The 17,432-nt window shown below is 38.0% G+C and overlaps 1 protein-coding gene across 5 annotated transcripts in view; it reads left to right on the top strand.

The window, feature by feature from the left end:
* LOC135219819 (uncharacterized protein DDB_G0271670-like) overlaps positions 1–17,432 on the top strand; it is a 217,081-nt gene that overhangs the window by 129,157 nt on the left and 70,492 nt on the right. For all 5 annotated transcript variants that reach the window (XM_064256910.1, XM_064256907.1, XM_064256909.1 and 2 more), the window contains one exon: positions 10,219–10,325. In XM_064256910.1, coding sequence (XP_064112980.1) covers positions 10,219–10,325 — 107 coding nt within the window. The remainder of the gene's footprint in view (positions 1–10,218; positions 10,326–17,432) is intronic.

Genomic DNA, 17,432 nt, shown 5'->3' with positions numbered 1-17,432 from the left:
TGGTTGAATGGCGGTCATGAGCATGTCTGGTGTGACGCTCTGTTGTGTATATCAGTGGCAGGGGTGTGTTATGGGAGTTGTAAGAAGTAAGGCGTTCGCTGAAGTCGTAGAGTTGGTTTGGGCAGCAGTTATCCGTTGGTGGTCAGTTGATGTTGTGTTATTTGATTGATTTTGGTGTTGTAAAGTTGTTGTGCATGTGTCTGTCTGGTTATGGTGAAGTTGAAGAGGTTGGTCGTGCATTTCGGTGTCTCTGAGTGGTGGTTGGGGCAGTGTTGGTGTTGGCAGGTTGTTGTGCAGGGTTGAGTTGTGTGGTTGTCCATGTTATTTTGAGCTGTTGGTGTTCATCTGCTCAGTGATTTGTCGGGTTGTTAAGTTCAGTTGTGGGGTTGTGGTTCTCGGTTGGTTGGTTTGTGTTGTGATTACTGGCGGTGGTTGTGTCTGTGCTAGCTTATAGCCAGCGGACAGCACAGCCTAGCCCTGAGTATCTGGAGCCTGAGGTGAGTACGTGATTGTGTTTTGTGTTTCTGGTATATCGTTAAACCAATTGTCCTGCAGGTAAAAAGTAACGTAAAGGGGAAAGTGTGAGTGTGGGAAATTTTGTCAGCTTGTATGATTAATGTAATTGTGGGGAGTTGGCTTGCTTTTTTTCACTTAGCTTTGATTCCGCCACAGCGAGTAGTAGCACACAGTTTCCTCTTACAACCAGAACAGTCAGCTCACCTATGGCAGGTTCTACTAAGGATTTTGTCTTATCTCAAGAAGCTGGTCCTTCACGGATGTTTACATCTTCATTCCTTACAGTAGAGACTGAAAGACTTTTGGTCCCCGGCAGGAGATTCCCCTCTTCAGAGGGTGCCTCTGTGTGAAGAGGTGAGAAAGGACCTTCGTTGGTGGTTGGACAATCAGAATCTCTTAATAGGTGTTCCTCTGAACTCTCTCCCTCTGGACTTCATTCTGTTCTCGGATGCCTCTCTCGCGGGTTGCGGTGCTCATCTGGGGGACCTCATTGCATTGGGCATTTAGAGTTTGGAAGAGAAGCTTCTTCACATCAACATCTTGGAGTTGAAGGCAGCTTTTCTGGGTCTGAAGGAGTTTCGGGAGAAGGTAGAGGGTCATTCTGTGGTTTTGATGTTGGACAACACCACAATGGTAGCTTATGTGAACAAATAAGGGGGCCTGGTATCTTGCCAGCTCCACTCACTGACAATCAAAATACTTACATCAATGGGCAATTAACAACTCAGTGGAACTCTCAGCAAGATACATTCCAGGCAAAAAGAACGTGGTCGCAGACAAGTTGAGCCATCAGAACCAAATTCTAGGCATGGAGTGGTCTCTTCATCAGGTCGTGGCTGACAGGCATTTTCATATGTGGGGAAGGCCTATGTTAAACCTCTTTGCAACACTACAACAAGAAGCTAGAGGTCTATTGCTCGGTGACTCTAGATCCTCTAGCAATAACAGAGGATGCTTTTAAACATCCTTGGGACAACTTAGAGGTGTACGCATTTCCTCCGTTTTGCCTGATCCGTCAAGTGCTAAACAGGGTGATGAGAGCTCAAAACTTCAAGATGACATTAGTGGCTCCTATGTGGCTGCAGGCAGAATGGTTTGTGGATCTTCTGTTTCTGCTATCAGAGGTTCTAAGAGAAATTCCCCCATAGAAGCAATTACTTGGCCAATCTCACTTTGAATTATTCCACCACTCAGTAGAATTCCTTTCTCTTCACGGATGGAGGTTATCAAGTATCTCCTCCGAGCAAGAGGATTTTCTCAGGAGACAGCAAGGCATATGTCCAGCCATCTCAGGAAGTCCTTGGCAGCAGTCTACCAAGGGAAATGGGTAATATACTGTGATTTTCAGCGCATAGCAGATTTTTTTGTCTTTCTCAGAGATGAGAAAGGTCTTTCTATTTCTGCTATCAGGCTACAGAGCAGCTTTAGCCTTGGCGTTATGTCTGAGAGGTGTAGATATCTCCTCATCCTTGGAGATCTCTTTATTGTTCAAAGGTTTTGAGCAAATTTGTTCTCCAAGGGAACTTGAGCCTCCTGCATGGGATGTTTCACTTGTCCTTAAGAGTTTCACTAGAGATCCTTACGAACCCTTACGGCGTTCCTCAGACAGAAACTTACACTGAAGACAGTTTTCCTTTTAATTTTGGTTTCCTCGAAGAGGGTAGGAGTGCTTCATGGCCTTAGTTATGATGTGAAACATACCAGGGTTTAGGGGTCGGTGACCTTCAAATTTGTCCCGGAATTCGTGGCCAAGACCCAGAATCCCTCAGTACATGACGACAGAATTGCCTCCTTTTCTTAACCATCTTTGAATTACTTAGTAGATAATCATCCACAAGAGCTCTTGCTGTCTCCTGTGAGAACCTTTTGTTGCTATCTCAAAAGGACTCGACACCTCAGGCTGGGGTGTCATTGGCTTTTTGTTAGTATGGGACAAGCAGAAAGAGATTTCCAAGAATACCATTTCTTTCTGGATTCGTGAGGCAATCAAGCAGGCTTATTCGTCTCTTGATGGTTCTGTCACTGAGTCTGTGCAGGCTGGAGCACATGATGTCAGAGGTATAAGTTCCTCTCTGGCCTTCAAGAAAAATTTTGCTGTTCGTAGAGTTTAGAACGCTGGGACTTGGTTACAACAATCCACGTTCACGCCTTTTATTTGAGAGATGTTGCCCACAGGTCTATGGACACATTTTCCCTAGGTCCTGTGTTGGCTGCCCAACAAGTGGTTTAACTCATCCTTGTCCTTGACTGGACAGTTTGTATCTTACCTAAGGTGATTGTGTGAAAGAGAGAATGAGTGAGTGGGCTGGTCTCTTTCTTTCTCTTATTTCCATTCTTCTTCCTTCAGGCAGGTTGAGGAATAGACACGTCACATGCTGGACTGGTCTGATGCAGGTGAGTTTGGTAGCCATACTGATAGTTTGATGATTGAGTTGTAGATATCGGTTTATCTATATGTATTCTCATTGGCATTTGTCTACCTCCTTTAGAACTCTTCTCATTCTAGGTTGTGGTCAGGTGGGTTAACTCTCAGGTGGTTTAGGATGTTTATACCTCCCTCCAAGTAAAAGGCTGTCCTATGTTGAGACCGAAAGTTTGTTCCGCATATGAACAAATGACAAATTTTAGGATCAATTTGTATTTTTCAGTGCTAACAAACCTGAGGTCTTAACACATACTGCCCACCTCTAGCTGTCCCTCTATTAATTTTTTTGTTATTCCTGGGTTGGAACAAGACTGGGTATCACAGGGTGAGACTTGGTGTTCGACCAGATCTCACCTCATATGCGCAGGCGTTGCCAGATCTCACAGATTCCTTGCTTACAATCTCCGATTGTATTAATCTGTTTACTAGCTGCGCTTGGAAATATCCTGTTGTTAAGACCTTAGGTTTGTTAGCTATGAAAAATACAAATTGATTCTAAAATTTGTCATTGTTTCCTTACCTTTGAAACTGGTAGTGTAGGCTTTGAGATGGTGGATGAGAGGAGGACAGTCATTGTGGAATTACAGGGGAGGTTGGTCGTGAATGTCATATTCAGGAAGGATTTTTTTTGGCATCACTCATCAGGAGTAATTTCTTTGGCATCACTTTCATCTTCATTTGGGGAGGAAGCAGTCAACGGGGATGGGGAGGTTGTTGTGGTTGAAGGCACTGGTTTGAAGAATTTGTACAAGGAAGTTTGCATTGTTTTTTCTTTTCTTTTCATCGTATATGATACATGATAACAATGCATAACATTGTTGAAAGTTGTTGCTATTTTTAAGAATCTCAACATTTGGCTGCTGATTCTCAGAAATATTGAAAAATTTTTCCTATAAGAGGGAACCCCTCAGCTATAAATTTTTTTTCACACTTCTTTAAAGGAAGAACTTCTTCATTTTCTGTCCTTGCATTTCTTCCAATTTCATTAAATTCTCATTCATCAACTCTCTGAATGAGACTCAAACAGCTCTTCAGAGTCCTCTTTCCCTAAGTCAAGCTGTAGCTTTCCACTTAAGTCAATGAGGCTGTTAACAGTTTCCTTTGCCTCCTCCACCTGATTCATTCCCTTGAAATCATTGACAGACTGTGGAACCCTCTGTGTTCCAGTCATGTTTGTCACTTTACGCCGTGAAGCATCAATATTATTTATACAATTGTAAATTTAACCCTTCCACAAGTCACATAAAGTCACACCAGGATCATTTAGTAGTATTTCCTTCAATGCTTGCCTCTGTGTACTGCAAGTGTAATATTTCTTGAAATTTACTATCATGTCATGCCTTGATCCATTGGCTGAATGAGTGAAGTTGTTTTAGGGGGTGAATAAGAATTTTAACACATGGATGAAATCATCTAAGTGTTGATGGGTGATCATTATCCAAAATTAGGAGAATCTTGAAAGGAATCCCATTCTTGCACCAGTACAGCATAACTTTGAGAACAAAATTATAATAAAACCAGTTTTCAAACACAGTAAGTCACCCGGCTTTGTTATTTGACATCCAGATCACAGGTAGAAAAAATTTTTGTGATATTTTTCAGAGCCCATGGATTTGCAGTGCAATACACCAGAAGAGGTTTTAGCTTCAAGTCTCCTGATACATTGTCACCCAGCAGTAAAGTCAGTTATCATTCACTGCCTTAAATCCTGGCATCGTCTTCTCTTAACGGCTAATGTACGTTTTTTCGGAAATTTTTTTCCAGAAAAGGCCTGTCTTGTCAATATTAAAAACTTGCTGAGGGGTATAACCTTCCTTATCAATTATTTCCTTGAGCATCTCATGAAATTTTTCAGCAGCTGCCTTGCTGGCACTAGCTGCCTCACCAGTAACGGACATATGATGCAAGTTAGCATGTTTTTGAAGCGATGAAACCATCCATACCTTGCAGTAAATGTTTCATCTGCAGTGCTTTTGCCAGCCTTAGCCTTCAAGTCATTAAAAAGGTTTGTAGCCTTTTCCTGAATCAGCATGAGGCTAAGCAGTACAGACCTTTGTCTCTGGTGTTCCATCCAGATCCCCAAAAAGTTTTCCATTTCTCCTACCACCCTTCTCCTTCTCTTACTTATAATTGTTTTCTGCATTGGCAGAGCACTTATTAAGTGTTCCATCATTGAATCTTTGTTTTTAAAGATTACACAATGGTTGAGTGATTCTTATTATAATGGCATGCTACCTCAACCATTTTTTCACCACTTTCTAATTTCTCTATATAGGCAGCCCCCAGTTACTGGTGGGATTGGTTATCGGTGCTTCAGTTTTATGGCGCTTGTCAAATATATTCGTAACTGGGGTTTACAGCGCTGTTGTCCATTTACTGGTGGCTTAACCCTCTTACGCCGACTGGACGTATTTTACGTCGACATTTTTTGTGTCCCGTGTACCGACTGGACGTATTTTACGTCGACTTACAAAAGTTTTTTTAAAATTCGTGGAAAAATACTTATAGGCCTACCAGCCTCAAACTTTTGAATCACGCGCCTTGGGGGATGCTGGGAGTTCACAGATCAAGGTGTTGTTTTGTTTACAATTGTTACGCAGGCGCGCAAGCGCGAATTTCTTTCTTGCCGCACTAAAAAGTATCTGTGACACATCTCGGAAATTATTTCATCACTTTGACATAATTTTTGTACCATTGTAAATTAGCCGTTACATGAAGTATTATATATGAAAATGTGCGCATTTTTATGTAGAATACAACAATAAAATACTCATGATTGTAGCTTTTATCAGTTTTGAGATATTTTCATATAAATAACGATAATTGCCAAACTTTCAACCTTCAGTCAACTTTGACTCTACCGAAATGATCGAAAAACGAAATTGTAAACTAAAACTCTTATATTTTAGTAATATTCAATCATTTACCTTAATTTTGCAACTAATTGGAAGGCTCTAGCACAATATTTCGATTTATGGTGAATTTATGAAAAAACTTTTTCCTTACGTCCGCGCGGTAACTCTTCCGAAAAAAATCATACATGCGATTGTGGTAATGTTTGCACCATTTTAAAATTAGCCGTTATATAAAGTTTTATATATGGAAATGTGCGCAATTTCATGCACAATACAACTAAAAACAACCCATGGTTGTAGCTTTTATCAGTTTTGAGATATTTTCATATAAATAACGATAATTGCCAAAATTTCAACCTTCCGTCAACTTTGACTCTACCGAAATGGTCGAAAAACGCAATTGTAAGCTAAAACGCTTATATTCTAGTAATATTCAAGCATTTACCTTCATTTTGCAACAAATTGGAAGTCTCTAGCACAATATTTCGATTTATGGTGAATTTATGAAAAAAATAACATTTTCTTTACGTCCGCGCGGTAACTCTTCCGTAAAAATCATATGTGCGATTGTGGTAATGTTTGCACCATTTTAAATTAGCCGTTACATAAAGTTTTATATATGAAAATGTGCGCATTGTCATGTAGAATACAACAAAAAATAATTGAAGGTTGTAGCTTTTCTCATTTTTGAAATATTTGCATATAAATCACGATAAATAGAAAAAAAACCACGTTCGGTCAACTTTGACTCTACCGAAATGGTCGAAAAACGCAATTGTAAGCTAAAACTCTTACAGTCTAGTAATATTCAGTCATTTATCTTCATCTTGAAACAAATTTGAAGTCTCTAGCAAAATATTTAGATTTATGGTGAATTTAAAAAAAAAAATTTTCCTTCCCTCCAGATTCTCAGCCACAAATCTCCGAAATGTGTACGTCCCATTCTCGGAATATTTGCTCCGTTTCATATTAGGCATTTCATAGAGTTTTATATATGAAAATGTGCGAAATTTCATGTAGAATAATACGAAAAATATGTGAAGGTTGTAGTTTTTCTTATTTCCGAAATATAATTGCATATAAAAAATATATATATAAAAAAATTCGATATTCGGTCAACATTTAACTCGTCAGATATGGTCGAAAACTGCAATTGTAAGCTAATACTCTTACAGTATAGTAATATTCAATCATTTGTCTTCATTTTGAAAGAAATTGGAAGTCTCTAGGACAATATTTAGATTTATGGTGAATTTTTGAAAAAAATATTTGTTTACGTCCGCGCGTTACGAATTCATGCATTATTTTGTGATAATATTTTCTCTGTGTTGCTTTTATCGTTTTACAATGTGTTATATACCAAAATGATCGCAATTTAGTGTACATTACAACGAAAAAAAAGTAACTTGTTACCTTTAACCGTTTTGCGCACAGTGCGATTTGAATACAATTATATATGAAATTTCGTTTTTGGGCTATCATATATCGCATTATTTATATATGATAATGATAATTTTTTTCATTTCTGATGGTTGCATACAAAACTTCAGGCAATGACAAATAAAGGAGCCAAAAATGAACTCTTAATCTTGAAAGCTAAGCGCGCTGTGATTTTTTGAAAAAAATATTTTTTCCGCTTCCGCGCTCACTCTGAAACCCCTCCGGCATACGGGAGACAATTTTTTATTTACCGCTCCAGCGTAAGAGGGTTAAGTGCTACGAGACCCTCATAAAATATGAACATTAATGAATATGCATCTTTTCTATGGATCTTTTCAAAAGTTATGCTTTACTTCACTATCCAATAATATTTTATGTATTCTCATATTTACATATTTACTATTGTGTTATAAAATACAAATGAAACAATCAGTGTTTTGGTTTGGAAATTGGCTGAGGGCAATTATGAAAAAAGTTTATTTTGCTGTATTTTACTCAATTCAGAGCAATTGTTTTGCTTCTAGTTAGAGTAAATGAATCCCTGTGAACTAATTTACATGGGACAAGGTTATTTTTTGTTATAAAAAATTGTTTCAAGTCAAAATATGACTTAAATACATATTGTGAACAAAATTTAATTATTTTTTCATTAATAGATTTCATCATGATATGAGCATATTGTCTTCTTTCATGCCCAGTAGTTTTGATGGAAATACCTTTTTCTCCACTATTATTTATGGTCGAGTTTCATCCATGTTTATAGTCATTAGTAGTTTAACATTGTTTTCTCAGTTTCGGGAGTCAGAAACAGCATAATGGCATTAGCTACAGTGCTGTTCATTGTGGGTAAGGGCAAAATTTTGTAACTAAGCTTGCACAATACAAAATTTGAATTTACGGGTGGCAGACAGAGCGCTCCGAACAAATTTTAATATATGATCACAGTTGTTCATATATCTGAAAGCTTGTAAGTAGAGGACCATCTTCATATGAAAATGTGAGTATTTATCGTTTGTCTATAGTAGAAAGCCAACAGAATCCATACTGAATTTTTTTTTGGAAGGTGAAGTCTTTACACCTGTTAATACATTTTATGAAAAAAAAATGAAGGAGAAATGTTAATCACCTTGTCCAGTATAGTATAGAATTCTTATGGTAGCACAGTACTAAGTGGGAGAAGTACTTACCAGAACAGTCAGGCTAACCCTTTTTCTCTGTATGTGGAAGCAGATGTTATGATGGTGATGATGATGATGATTATTTTTTTATCAGTCATCCTATACGATTGGGTGTTTTTTTTTATGGTGTTGGCTTCCAGGTTGCTCCTTGGGTACAATTTCCTCTCGCATATCCTGTATCCTTATTTCTATTTTCAGGTCTTGGTACTTATCAATTTTTTCTCTTTCTTTCTCATCTACTCAGGTGTTCCATGGTATTGCGACATTGATGAGTGATACTTTCTTCTTGGTTTTGTCAATCAATGCCATGTCGGGTCTATTTGCATGTATCACCCTATCTGTTCTGATACCATAGTCCCGGTGGATCTTTGCTTGATCATTTTCTATCACTCCCTCAGGTTGGTGTTTGTACCACTTATTACTACAAGGTGCCCAGTGTTGTTTGCACAGGCTCCAGTCGAGGGCTTTTGCTACTGAATCATGCCTCATTTGGCACTGGTTCTGTGCAAGTGCCAGACATTCGCTTGCTATGTGGTTTATGGTCTCATTTTTCTCATTGCACTTCCTGCATATGGGTGAGATGTTATTTCCATATACGCATTGTTCTTTGGATATATCTGGTTCTTAGAGCCTGATCTTGTGCTGCTGTTAGCATTCCTTGTCTTTCCTTCTTGAGTTCTCCTATATATAGCAATTGCCATCTTGACAACATTAGCACCCTCATGCAAAGAAAGCTTGTCTGCTGTGCAGCACATTGTGACAATCTATTTTTTTCCAAGTGTATGAAGGTACTAATGTCAGGATTTTTTTGTACAAGGGTTTTCAATGATTGAGTCAAACTGGATGTGGAATCACTTGTTCTGCAAGAAAATATTCGTAATAATAATAATAATAATAATAATAATAATAATAATAATAATAATAATAATAATGATAGTCATATTTGCTTCCAAACACAGAGAAAGAGGGTTACCCAGATTGTTCTGCTAAATAATTTCACACTTGGTGGGGTGCTACTGTGGGCTTTCTTTGCTAGGTTGGAAAAGGTGATTGACATTTTTCTCTCATGTTCGATTATAAATTATTAATAGTTGCAAAAATACTTGACCTTCCAATACAAGTGTGGATCCTGTTTGCTTTCTCCTAAAAGCACACTATATGTTTCTCACATTTTCATATGGTCATAACTTATTAACTCTCTTATTCATAGTGCAGCTGTTGTTAACTGCTGATAATATTATAGATTTATTATTTTAACATACCTATATATTTCAAAACCATTTTTAGTATCCAGATTTTCAAAATTATCTCGGTTCATTATTTTCCTGTTTCCTCTTCTGATTTTCATGAACTCAGAAATACTTAGATTGCATTTGCATGTGGAAAGTTGAGGTGGAAGATACTTTTTACTTGGTTTTCTCTATTAATCTAATATGTATTGCTTGGAATATGATAACTGAATGTTCAGTATTTTCTTTTAAGTTGATAAATTTATTATCTACACATTCTTTGTTGTAGGTATAACTACAGGTGAGGTTGAGGCAGCAGATTTACTATTGTACTATCATTCTTACATGTTCATGACCAGTGGTTGTCAGTAGTATGTTCCACTCAGGAATATTCGTGTAATCTACAATAAACTTTATGAGCTTGATGACATTTCCCTGTAGTGCAGATTTAGAAAAAATAATAAACGAGGTGGTAGTAATATATATGTGGAAGAGAGGTTATTGTAAGCTTCATAACTTCACAGATACCTTAGGGCTAAGATTATTAGATTGAAAGATAATTACTTTTGTTACAGGTACTGCCCTTGTTATTGGAGTCATAAAAGGGAACTTATCTGCAACCAGTGCATACTTGGATACAACAAAGGCTGAAAATAGAAACTTTGTAAATGCTGCTCCCAAGGTAAAGTGTGATGTTCTTTCAGTATAGCACAGGTTTACATGAAGAGTTTAAAGATTAAAAAAGATGTTCAGAAGAAAAGTAATTGGATAAAGTGAGACTATATTTTTATATCAAACAGGAATAGATGAAAATGACATAATTCTGCATTGTGTTGTGTTGTGATTGCTGCATAAGTTTAGAAAAAGGGAAGCTTATTTTGAGTGTACTGTATATTTACAACTTGAATAACATGTGATGCAGGAGTGAAACTCCAAATTGCAATACGGTGTATCAGGTTATATACTCTGAAAACACAAATCAAATTTGTGTTTTCAGAGTGTCTGTGTTTATTTATTACTTGCTCAGTATGTTTCCGTGTAAAGAATTTGCCAATAGAAATATAATTTAAAAAGCTAAATTATTTTTGCTGTTCGTCTTTCAACCTTATTAATCCCACTGCGTAGCAGGGTCAGCCGCTTGAGTCAACTTTTTCCATCTATTTCGATTCCTTGTATCTTCTTCCCCAGTCCCGCCTCACCCATATCTCTCTTCACCACATCCGTCCATCTGATCTGCATATGGCCCACACTCCTCCTCCCCATCACTGGCATGTTCTTAGCTCTCTTGATTGGTTCCACCTCCTCTCTTCTTATTACATGGCCATAGTATCTCAGACGTGCTTCTCTAGCCTTCTTCTTTAAATTACATATACCACACATTCTTATATCTTGGCTCTCCCTCCTTTCCAGTAGTGATATTCCAGAATCCATCTCACCATCCTTATCTCGGTTCTTTCCAACAGTCCCTCCTCTTTCCTCTTAAGTGCCCAAGTTTCTGCCCCATATAACAGTATAGGCCTGATAACTGTCTTATAAACCTTTATTTTTAGCTTTAATGGGAATTATTTGTCTAAAACAACTCAACTTACTTCTTTGTAATTTTGCCATGCTTCTTTCACTCTGTCTCACTGCTTTCTCAGTACCTCCCTCCTCTGTTATTATTGATCCCAAGTAGTTAAACTCATTGTTCTGTTTTAGCACTGTGCCATCTTCCACTTGAATGTTTAGTTTTTCATGTCCTTCTCTACTAATAATCATTAGCTCTGTCTTTCCTATGTTCACTTTCAATCCTTTCCTTTCTAGGGCTCCTTACCATGCTAAAACCTTTTTTGTAATTCTTCTTCTATGTCTGCTATAATGACTAAACCATCAGCAGACATCAGTTCCCACAGTTTTTCATTGTTCCTTAATCTTGATGTCAGCGTGTCTATAATGACAAGGAACAAAAATGGACTCAGAGCTAATCCGTGATGGAGGCCAACCTTCACAGGGAATGCCTCAGTATCTCCCTATTTTGTTTGTACAGTTGTTCTTGCCCCCCTCATACATCATCTTCACTAACCCTACCAACTTCTCTGGTACTCCTATCTTTCTCAAACACCAATAGACTATTCTTCTTAGTACCCTGTCATATGCCTTTTCAAGATCCACAAAACACATGTAACCTTTCTAATTTCCTTCTAGATACTTCCCTTGGACTTGTCTTACTATAAAAATAGCATCTACTCTGCTCTTTCCTTGCATAAACCCAAACTGGTGCTCATGTATATTTATCAACTCTCTCAACCTTCCTTCTACTATTCTTTCTAGTATCTTGAATACATGCTCCAAAAGCTTTATCCTCTGTAGTTCCAACAGTTTTAACACCTTTTTGTTTATACATTTTAATCATCCAACTATTGTTCCAGTCCCTTGGCATTTCCTGTACATCCCAGCTCTTTTCTGATAGTGTGTGTGTGCACCCACTCTTTGCCTAGATTTCCCAATGCGTTAATAATTTCTGTTGTTACCTCTGACTTTCCTGCAGCTTTATTTACTTTTCCTTTCTTTATAGCATTCTCAACTTCACTCTCTCTGATGTTTGCTATTGATCCTTCTACTGGAAGAACATTTTCCAGTTCTTCACACTCATTCTCATTGTTTAATAGTTGTGAAAAAGTCCCTCCATCTTCTCTTGACTTCCTCTTCCTCAATCAAGATATTTCCATTTTCATCTTTAATCATTCCTACCTCTCCTACATCCTGCCTGTCTTTTCTTCCCGCTTCTGCAGTTCTGTAGATTATCGTTTCTCCCTCAGGTGTTCCCATCATCTCAAACCCATCTCTCCAGACTTCTCCTTTTGCAATCGCTACCACTCTCTGTTTCCCTCTTTGTCCGTCTATACTCATCTCTTGTTTGGTAGTTATCTTCTTCCCACCCTCTTGTGACTATACTCTTTTCCTTCACAGCTGTTTGAACCTCTTGATTCCACCCCCATGTTTCTTTTTCCTGTTGCTGGTTACCGCTTGTCCTCCCACCCACCTCTGCTGATGCTGGTACCACAATTTCTTTCATATTATACCATATCTCCTCCGGTGATTCTGACATTCCACTTACATATCTCTCTCCTCTGGCTCTTTCCACTTTACTTCTGTACTCTGTTGTCTTCTCCCCCTTCAGCTTCCAAGTTTTAACCATCCTATTCCTGGTTCAGGCTTTTCTTTTTGTTATTGCTTTCAACCTAAAATCTGCCACTACCAGTTTATGCCGAGTTATGACAGATTAATTTAGAATAACTTTACAATTAATTGTGATTATCTTAGTCTTCCTTTCTAACCAAAACATAATCAATTTGTGTCTTATTCTGTCCACTTTTGTATGTTACCAGTTGACTTCTTTTCTCAAACTGTGTAATCAAGACTACCAGATTCATAGCTTCTGCTAATTCCAATAATCTTTCACCTTCCTGCTTTCTCTTTCCAGAACCTCTTCCTCCATATATTTCTTCAAAACCATCAGAACTCTCACCTACATGGGCATTCATGTCCCCAGATAACACTAGTAGTTCACCTCTTGGAACTCTTTCGATATATTCTAATTTCTCTCTGAATTCCTCCTTCTCTTCACTACACCCTTGTTTTTCCAATTGTGAAAAGACAAAAAAAAAACAGGTTTTGACATAGGAAAAACCTATTTTTGGTAGTCAGTGTTGTGTCCGCAAGGGATTACCCTTTCCATGGTCTATCCAGGGCTCCATGGTGACCAGACTAATGTCAAAGAATTCTCTTAACTAGAATTGTGTCATAATGATGAACATTATAACACATGATTAAGTATAAATGGACTCAAGATAAGAGGGCACTTTCTGTTATCCTCAGCAATTGCTAATACTCAGTTTACCTTTGCTAAAAACTGGAAGATAAAGGTGTTGTGTGCATACGGGCCATCATAATGTTTACATACGACCTAAATCCGACCAAGCTGCCATTCCTTTCTGTTGGTGAATGCAGGATGATCCCTAACCCAAATCACACTTATAGTGTTGTAAATACCATTTGTTACCATAATTACTGTGATGTTCCAGTTGTCAACGATATTTGGTTATTGGCGCTTGTTTGGGAACATACACAAGGCACCAATAACCATTGACTGGTTATTGGTGCCATAAGCACCATAAATTGGCAATTTTTGGTTACCAGTGATTTTTGATTATCATCAAGCTGTTGGAACACAACCCTCATAAATAACTGGGGTCTGTATGTATAATATATATATATATATATATATATATATATATATATATATATATATACATATATATATATATTATATATATCTATATATATATACTAAATATATATATATATAATATATATATAATAATATAATATATATATAATATATATACATAAATATATACAGATATATATAGATATATATATCTATATATATATAATTATATATATATATTATAATATATATATTATCTATATTAAATATATATAATATATATATATATATTAATATATATATATATATGCACGCAGTAGTGCCTCAGGATACGAAATTAATCCGTTCCGAAGCAGCTTTCGTAACCTGATTTTTTTGTATCTTGAACCGCATTTTACATGTAAATTGCCTAATTTGTTCCAAGCCCTACAAAAACACCACAGTAAATTTTATAATAAAGCTAAATTGACCAATAAACAATGAAATACAACAATTTGGACCATTCAATACCTAACATAAACTACATATACTATATGTACCTATAAATAAAGTGTATTAGTGTACATGGTACAAGAAATACTGTATGTACATATGTAGTAAAATGTGGAACCTTACCTTTCGAGTGAGGCGATCTCCGAAAGTGACGACAGAGGAGGAGGACAAATGGCAGAAAACATAAACACTTAACTTTACAAAACACAAAAAAAATGGCAGAAAACATTAACACAACTTTACAAAAAACTTGAAATTGAATTCCTGTTTTTTTTTTTTCTCTCTCCTTTTTTTTACTTTTTTTTTCTTTTTTATACTTAAGTTTCTTTTTTACAAAATTTCAATTTCTTCACCACTTTCAACTTTTTGTTTTTTCGTATCACTTGGATCTTCCTGTTTGCTTACTACTACTAAAGACCTCTTTCAAAAATAACTATCCAAGGAAGATTGCTTCTGCCTGCTTTTCACAATGTCCCTGAAACAACTCAAGCAAACGCCATCGAACTGCGCAAGCATACGACCTGTGTAAGCCTTTTCAGGGTGTCTCTTTTCTACAAATGTTTGCACTTTATGAAAAGCAGCTAGAGCATCCTTAATTTCTGCCATTGTTATAGGGTCCTCCTCCTCCTCCTCGCCACTGCTAGAGAACTCTTCTTGAACGACATTATGTTGCATGGCCTCCAACTCCTTCAGGTCATCGGTCGTAAGCTCCTCTTGGTGCTCCTCGAGAAGGTCATTGATGTTGTCCTATTCGATGATCACCCCAATGGACTTTCCAAGTGCAACGATCTCGTCAAGATCTGGTTGTGAAACAGTTTCAGGATCGTCAACTGTTTCTGAATCTGCATCAGCTTCGCCCACTTTGAATCCCTCGAAGTCTCGGGCGGATACAGCATCAGGCCAGAGTTTCCTCCACGAAGAATTCAAGGTTCGCCTCGAAACCTCCTGCCAAGCTTGATCAATGAGTCGGATGCATATGACGATATCGAAATGCTCCTTCCAAAATTCACGCAAGGTGAGGTTTGTGGTATTGATGATGTTGAAACATCTCTTGAAAAGATGTTTTGTATACAGCTTGAAGTTCGATATCACTTGCTGGTCCATGGGCTGGAGGAGAGGGGTAGTGTTAGGCGGAAGATAAAGAACCTTGATGAAAGAATACTCCGCTAGGATATCTTCCTCGAGGCCAGGAGGGTGAGCAGGGGCATTGTCCAACAACAGCAGACATTTCTGAGGGAGGCGCTTCTCTTCCAAGAATTTCTTCACTGTCGGGCCAAAACACAGATTTACCCATTCGGTGAACAAAAGTTTCATTACCCAGGCTTTCTCATTAGCCCTCCACATCACTGGAAGCTTCTCCTTTAGCACTTTGTAGGCCTTGAAGGCTCGAGGAGTCTCAGAATGATACACAAGTAGGGGCTTGACCTTACAATCCCCACTGGTGTTGGAACAAAGTGTGAGCGTAAGCCTGTCTTTCATAGGCTTATGCCCGGGTAGCTTCTTCTCTTCCTCCGTGATGTACGTCCAACGAGGCATTTTTTCCAAAAAAGGGCAGTCTCGTCACAGTTGAAAACTTGCTGAGAACTGTTGCCTTCGTTGATCGTCATCTCGTCAAATGTCTTAATAAAGGCTTCGGCCGCTTTCGTGTCCAAGCTGGCAGCTTCCCCATGCCGCACTACCAAATGGATGCCAGTCCATTTACGGAATTTATCAAACCACCCACGAGAAGCCTTGAAGTCTGGGGTTGGCGTCGATGTCCCTTCTCCTCCGTCATCTTCGGCCTGGGCAATCAGATCACCGAAAATAGGGTTGGCCTTGTGGCAGATTGCCGTCTTGGTTATTGTATCGCCAGCGATTTCTTTGTCTTTTATCCATACAAGAAGCAGCCTCTCCATCTCATCATGCACGTGGCTCCTCTTATTGGACGAAATAGTCACGCCCTTGGAAGGTGTAGCTGCTTTGATGGCTTCCTTGTGCTTAAGGATGGTGTGTATCGTCAACGGACTTTGGCCGTATTCCTTAGCGATCACACTTAACCGCATGCCAGCTTCATACTTTTTAATTATCTCCATCTTTGTCTCCATAGAAAGCATCCTCTTCTTTCCGTGAACCTCAGCAACTTTCTTGGGACCCATGACTATAATTAAGTTAATTAAGTTCACACACAACACGATAAAGTAGAAACCGAAATCACTAACACAGATTAACGTTAACAAGACGAAATATGTATACAGGCGGTCCCCGGGTTACGAAGGGGGTTCCGTTCTTAAGACGCGTCGTAACCCGAAAATCGTCGTAAGCCGGAACGACGTTCTTGAAAACATGTCCACAGGGAAAATTTCACTACTTATTTGCAATTTTTCTTAGGGCCGTATCTCTAAAATTATCACTAATTTACTTTTTTTCATGTGCAACACTGTGTATTCACAAATTACTGTATATTTTCATTAAAATACAAGAGAGAAAGAGAGAGAGAGAGAGAGAGAGAGAGAGAGAGAGAGAGAGAGAGAGAGAGAGAGAGAGAGAGAGAAATAACTCCTTAGGTTTCAATAGATTGAAATGAACGTCTGTAGGCAACTTTTTCCCCCTCCCATAAATACATATATTTTTCCAGAGAAGAGAGAAACAGAGGACTGTGCAATTATGTTTGTCTGTCTATCAATTCTTTTGCTGAGAGCGAGAGAGATAAAAGGAAGAAATAGAAACACCAAATGTATGACAAGTATCTTGTGGAGAGAGAGAGAGAGAGAGGAGAGAGAGAGAGAGAGAGACGAGAGATAGGAGAGGGAGAGAAAGGGAGAGAGAGAGAGTTGTCCTTACAGTATTTAAAAGAGAGAAATGGAATGAATATTGTATTCAAAATACTCAGATATGAATTTTGTACTTATAGTATTATTATTGGAAAATATTAATGATAAACTTATTACATACACGTCCATGAAAATGATCTCATCTCAGTAAGAGAGGAGAGAGAGAGGACGAGAGAGAGAGAGAGGAGAGAGAGAGAGAGAGAGAAGAGAGAGCGAGAGAGAGGAGAGAGAGAGAGAGATTACATACATTAAATTCATTGACCATTGTATGGCATTG

This window comes from Macrobrachium nipponense, chromosome 1 (assembly GCF_015104395.2).
Source record: "Macrobrachium nipponense isolate FS-2020 chromosome 1, ASM1510439v2, whole genome shotgun sequence".
In the NCBI taxonomy this organism is placed as follows: Eukaryota; Metazoa; Arthropoda; class Malacostraca; order Decapoda; family Palaemonidae; genus Macrobrachium; species Macrobrachium nipponense.
Note: the sequence above shows the minus strand (reverse complement) of the source record. Positions and strands in the feature narration are given on the sequence as shown.